Raw genomic sequence first — 6,490 nt, 5'->3', positions numbered from 1 at the left:
CGATTGGCACAGTTTGCAGCGAACCTGCTCGTGTCCAAGGCCGTGGGTACGATTCCCACTAGTGGAAAATGTTTGTGTGATGAGCATGAATGTTTTCCAGTGTCTGGTATTTATATGTATATTCTAAGTATTTATGTATATTATTCATAAAAATACTCATCAGTCATCTTAGTACCCATAACACAAACTACGCTTACTATAGGGCTAGATGGCGATGTGTGCATTGTCACCCATAGTTGTGGGAATCGGACTCACAGCCTTGAACTCAGGAATCAGAGTCCTATCCTCCGATTCCTATTCTCGAATCACAATCGCTCGGGATATCCAATCCTGGCATCCGCCGCAAAACCCTTTTTGCTCGTTAGAGTTTTTGTTTTAATGCAGCAACGTTTTCGGGTTTGCCGGGTATTGTGATGAAAAATTGTTTTACCGTTTTTTTAAGCTTCCCCAATTTTAGTTTATTAGTTACACCATTGAAAAACGTAACTGCTGTAAAAATAGGTATTGTAATATAATGCGCAAAAAGGGGTTCAAATTGGTTATTCAGAAGTTTTGTACTTTAATCTCCTTGTTAAAACTGTTTGCACAAGTTTAAAGAATTTGTTAAAACACATTTATTACAGCGAGGTTACTATACAATTGATGAATTTTTTAATGACAAGGTTGCTTGGAAGCATCCGGCTCCGCTTTCAGCTCTCACAAGATAGAAAAATGAATGTTAAAATGCAAAATGTAAATTGTTGATGTTGGAAAAGAGCAACTGCTGAGTTTCTTGCCGGCTTCTTCTCGGTAGAATCTGCCTTCCGAACCGGTGGTAGAATCACTACAAACAGACAGACTTGATGTTTCAAAAGTGCTTATATTAGGCCTACTTGAAATAAATGAATTTTGAATTTGAATTTCAATTTGACAAAGTCAATTCTTGTAGGTATTCATGGAAGTCCACAGAAAATATGGAAAAATTGTGAGGAAAAAATAAAAAAAAATAATATTATTTTCCCATAAAGAAATGTATCTGTCATTACCCATAACGTCATTACAGTCATTACAGTATCGAATAAAAACAATGGACTTACATAGCTACATAAATTATTTTATAAGCTACATAAGTTCATTTTGTCCTTCGACTATTATCAATATCAAATTTCGGTTAGGGGTAATATAGCTATAGAGTACGAGCTCTATCTCAAAAAGATCTATTTAGTATATAAAATAGATCTTTTTGTGATCTATCACTACATATACTACTATACTTCCCCGGTTCTACTACTACCATTTCTGTCGCTAAGCAGCATTGTTGCAATGCTGTGTTCCGGTCTGAAGGGCGTGGGTGATGGTGTAATTACCTACCAATGCATAATTTTAAATCAAACAACCAATCAAATCTTTATTCAGTTAAGGCTATGGAATCAGTACTTATGAACGGCATACATTGTTTGTTTTTTTAATAAAATAATAACACTGTAATGTAAAAAAAAATACAATGATCAATAATTAATAATTAAATTAAAGTAAAGTTTATATTACAGCTTAAAATATATAAAAGATGTTTAATAAAATTTAGTTCTTAAGCATTAATTAATTAGCTTATACATGAGGCTAAACACCTACGTCTCAGGTTGGTGGACCCATGATGGCACTTTGCAGGATGTGTTTCTTTCAACTTCAAATTCAAAATTTCTTTATTCATCTAGGCTTATCACAGGCACTTATGAAGCGTTCATACATATATGTTTACATAATTGTAAGGGGATGGTGATAACTTCGTACGCCAAATTAAACCTAAAGCTACGAGGGTTCCAAACGCGCCATGGTCTAAGAAGAGCCCACAACAAACTTCTCACAGTTTATATTAAGATATGAAGCTAGAGCATACCTTTCTTTCACACCTTACTTAGTGTTCTCATCATCATTATCAACCCATTCAAAATTCAAAATTCGAAATTCAAAATTCAAAATTCAAAAAAGACAGCCTCAACACCCTCTTAATAATATACGCAGTATACCCAGCGTTAGGGTGTTAATCGGACCCTTATCCACCAACGCTGCGTTTCCTATTTTGATACGGAACCCTAGAAACGTATCATAGCAATCGTAATGCAAGTTGAAAAACACCTTTATTGGCGCTCCACGGCGCGCGAACGTGGCTCTGCATATTCAGTGGCTGGTTACATACTATAAATTTGTTATTTGCAGCCACAGGCTACATAAACCAGTAGCTCTACTTTAACATCGCCATCATATCAATCTATTACTGGCTCACTACATGGCACGGGTCTTCTCTCACAGTGCGAATGGTTTAGGCCGTAGTTGTTTTTGTTTTACACAGCAGAGAACAAGAATATTTTTTGCATAGTAGTAAGTAGTGACCCCTCGTCAGAGAATAATATCGGAATACAAATAAAAATTTCCAAACGAACGGAGTCGCCAGCAACAGCTAGTATTACAGAAACTTTGCCGATAATCCATTAATACAAAGTGGTATAGTAAAAGCACAATAAAGCAGCAGCAGATGTTACAACTTTCAAGTGCAATTTTCAAGAAATATCTAAAATGAAACTTTCCCATTTTGTCAGCAATTCATGCTCTGCGAATGGCCATATTTTTGCGTATTCACCATAAATTTAATATTTTCCGGACGCGCTGCAGGCTAAATAAAACAGTAGATTTATGGCTCACGGTATGCTCGCTTACGAAATTTTAAAGCATAATTCTGTCTGTTTGTATTTAATTTTTGGTTATTAAATTAGAAAGAGTTGGGAAGGAAGGCGTTTTGATTAACGAGTAGTGACGTACAATCGTAATATAATAAATTTAAAAGTTTGTCGGTTTTCTTGTTTGCTTACACAATAAGAATAATGTGAGACATTGGTAGGAGAGTAAAAGCTAAAAGTTATTGAATTTTATGACACGTTGGGCTCCCATAAAGGACTATGTAATCGATAAAAAAGCTTGGCTGTGAATTATTGCTTTAACCAGGTTGCTCTTGAAATGGTGATAGCAAAAAGAACCATCGGATATGTTGGTTTTAGGCTTATTCTTAAACCAGGGCGAATTTGGAACCCTCGCAGCTTTAGTTTTAAGTTAACGAATATGGTTATCGGCATCATCTCACTATCATGTAAAAAATTCCTATGTAATGTAAGCATCATAAGTGCCATCTTTGGGCCTACTTGAATAAAGATATTTTTGACTTTGACTTTGACTTATTTTCAGCTTAGCCGGTAAACCGATCTAAATACAATTCGGCAATGGCTCATTGCCAAATTAGCTAATGGACTGCAAATTTGCGAATAATTTTTAGCTCTTTTATTATCTATCGTGGAGAGTTTTTTTAATCCACTTCTCTATACCTATATTAAACATAATTCATCTAAGATCTGACATTTATGAATTCAACAATCAAACAAACTGCTATTACTTTATACTGATGTTTGTAGGCTGTGGCAGAAATTTTTTTAAATACATAAAAGCAGTGCTCACATTTATTTACATTGAGTAAGCCCGGCCGTAAACCGCGAAAGCTAAATGCTTTAACCGCTGTTTTGATAATTTATTTAAGCAATTTCGCTCGGAATATTAACACACTGTACATACAATTAGACTGTGGTGTGCTAAAAGTCACAGTTGTTCTTTTACTCGCGTGGTATGAGCAACTGAAATACAAACAATGTATGCATATGGCTTCCGTCCCGGGTTTAATATTCGGGTATACGTTCGCAAAAATGTGCAGTCGCATTTGAGTTATGATGCCCAGTATTTTGTTTTAGTAAGCTGAGGAGTATTTTGTACCTTTTGCATGTTAATAATAAAACACGTTTTCGCTGTTACTGAGAAAGGTACTCAGGTGGGGCAATTGCAATACAAATTATGTATGCATCTGGCTTTTGTCCTGGTTTAAAATCTTGTTTTCGCTGTTACTGAAACTACTTTAACTTGGAAGTAATTGGTGTGCGTTTAAGTGTCAGCGTGTGTGTGTTTTTTCAAATTTTTTTTATTCCACTTCTATTTAGCCCTTGACTGCAATCTCACTAGATGGTAAGTGGTGAAGGTGTCAAAGAATTTTAACAGGCTAAGCTGCAGTGGCGTGCATAGGGTATGCACAGGGTATAAAGATGATAAAAAGAAGGAAAATGTCCAGTACGAGTTATAAAAAACTTTAGGATAGGCATTGTAAGAGTTAAAAAAGCCTACCCTTAAGTATTTATAATACGTACTGGAGATTTTCTTCATTTTATATCATCTGCATACCCTGTACATATGCATACTCTATGCACGCCACTGCTGACCTGTTAGGGGTATGGTAGTTATATTAAACCCTGATCCGTTTCTACACAACATCGTACCGGAACGCTTAATCGTCTTTGTCGGTAACTAGCCACAGCTGAAGCCTAAACGTGTGAAGTGAAAATTCGTCTTTTTATTGACTTACTTGTTTCTAACTTTTCAATGTTATATCCGTTTTAAGCAATTAAGTATACTTGCTTTAACGGTGAAGGAAACCATCGTGATGAAACCTACGTGCCTGAGAGTTCTCTATATTTTTCTCAAAGGCGTGTTGCAGTGAGTTGGTAATGGGACGATAATGAAGTATTTTACCCCAGTTATAGTCAAATTTAAAATAATTACTAGGCTAATTTCTCAGAATTCAGGAGAGTAAAATTTAGAGCTACAACTAATATATAATAACCAGGCCTAACACCTTTATGCGATCTTCGTATCACAGAGAAAAGTAACGGCTCAAGGTTGAAGGCGGATGAAGGTAACTTTCGTATATGTTTCGGATGATAACTAAACGCTGTTCTCTATTGTTTCAGATTCGTCCGCTCTCGGTCGGCGAACGTGCCACGGCGGAGAGAGTTGACGTCATGCTCATCGCTTCTAACTACTCAGTCAACCTTTCAGACCTGGCGCTCGGCTCCGACCTCCCCCCCAGCCCCTTCAGCCTCGCCCAAAAGATAGTCATCGCATTCTTCGCCAGCGTACTCTCCGTACTCACCGTCGTCGGCAACTCCATGGTCATGATCTCTTTCAAGATCGACAAGCAGCTACAAACCATCAGCAACTATTTCCTATTCTCCCTCGCCGTCGCGGACTTCGCCGTCGGCTTGATATCAATGCCCCTGTACACCATGTTCACGATATACGGCTACTGGCCGCTGGGACCCCACATTTGCGACACCTGGCTCGCGCTAGACTACCTTGCCTCCAACGCATCGGTCCTCAACCTTTTGATAATAAGTTTTGATAGGTATTTTAGTGTGACAAGACCGCTTACGTACAGAGCGAAAAGGACTACACGCCGTGCGACTGTGATGATAGGGGGAGCGTGGGGATTCAGTTTGATACTATGGCCGCCATGGATCTACGCGTGGCCGTACATCGATGGCGAGAGGAAGGTGCCTGAGCGAGAGTGCTACATACAGTTTATAGAGACCAATCAGTTTATTACGTTTGGGACGGCAATCGCCGCGTTCTATGTGCCAGTGACAGTTATGTGTTTTTTGTACTATAAGATATGGAGGGAGACAAAGAAAAGACAGAAGGACCTGCCTAATCTGCAGGGGGGGAAGAAGCATGATTCGTCGAAGAGGTCCAATTCCAGGTGAGTTGACTTTATCTTTTGCATAGCTCGGAGACTCGATGGGCGGTGGGATCACGGTAAACGCGGCGTTAGTCGGTTTCATCGAGGTGAACAGATGACATCAAACCAGTGGCTGGGAGCCGCTGGAAAGCAGCCCAGGACCTGTGGATTTTGGAACTCCCTACAAGAGACCTATATCCAGCAGTAGACGTCAATTCGTTGAAGTGATGACGGCACGGGCAAAATATAGAATGCTTTTGCATAATCGAACAAACGCAAAAAAATATTTTAAACCGCATAATTATGAAATAATTTACTGACTCTGTGGTGACTCTACGAATTGATTATATACCCAAAAATTCACATATATAAATATGTGAAGTTTTGGGTGTCTCTTACAATTTTCTCAGCTTTAATGCGGTTTAAAGTGTGTTTCGGTGCCTCTTTATGGTCTGTCTTTAAAATAAATACTAGGCCAGTTCATTCAGAATTTAGGAGGGAGGAATTAAGAGCGTCTATGATAATTGTCTTCACGTCTTTGATAATTATTGTTATCACATTTTACTGATAAATAATATTCAGAAGTAATGTTTTTACGTGAGCTTTGAGGTACGAAGGTAAGGAATAAAATTGAAATAAATTATGCGTTTTTACGAGAATTGCAAAATACGTCCGGCTGGCGCATTTGGCAGCGACCCTCAGAGTCCAAAGCCGTGGGTTCGATTCCCACAACTGGAAAATGTTTGTGTGATGAACGTGAATGTGATTCAGTGTCTAGGTGTTTATATGTATGTTAGAAGTATTTATATTTATGTTATAATTCAAAAAATATTAAACAGTCATCTTAGTACCCATAACACAAGGTATGTTACTTTGGGGCTAAATGGCGATGTGTTTATTGTCGTA

General features: G+C 38.0%; 1 protein-coding gene across 1 annotated transcript in view; it reads left to right on the top strand.

The window, feature by feature from the left end:
- The first annotated feature begins 4,868 nt into the window (after positions 1-4,868).
- LOC120629962 (muscarinic acetylcholine receptor DM1) overlaps positions 4,869-6,490 on the top strand; it is a 44,708-nt gene continuing 43,086 nt past the window's right edge. Inside the window, exon 1 of the mRNA XM_039899059.1 lies at positions 4,869-5,605. Coding sequence (XP_039754993.1) covers positions 4,869-5,605 — 737 coding nt within the window. The remainder of the gene's footprint in view (positions 5,606-6,490) is intronic.

Source organism: Pararge aegeria, chromosome 15, assembly GCF_905163445.1.
Source record: "Pararge aegeria chromosome 15, ilParAegt1.1, whole genome shotgun sequence".
Classification (NCBI taxonomy): domain Eukaryota; kingdom Metazoa; phylum Arthropoda; class Insecta; order Lepidoptera; family Nymphalidae; genus Pararge; species Pararge aegeria.
The sequence above is the reverse complement of the archived record's forward strand: the minus strand, read 5'-3'. Positions and strand labels throughout refer to the sequence as shown.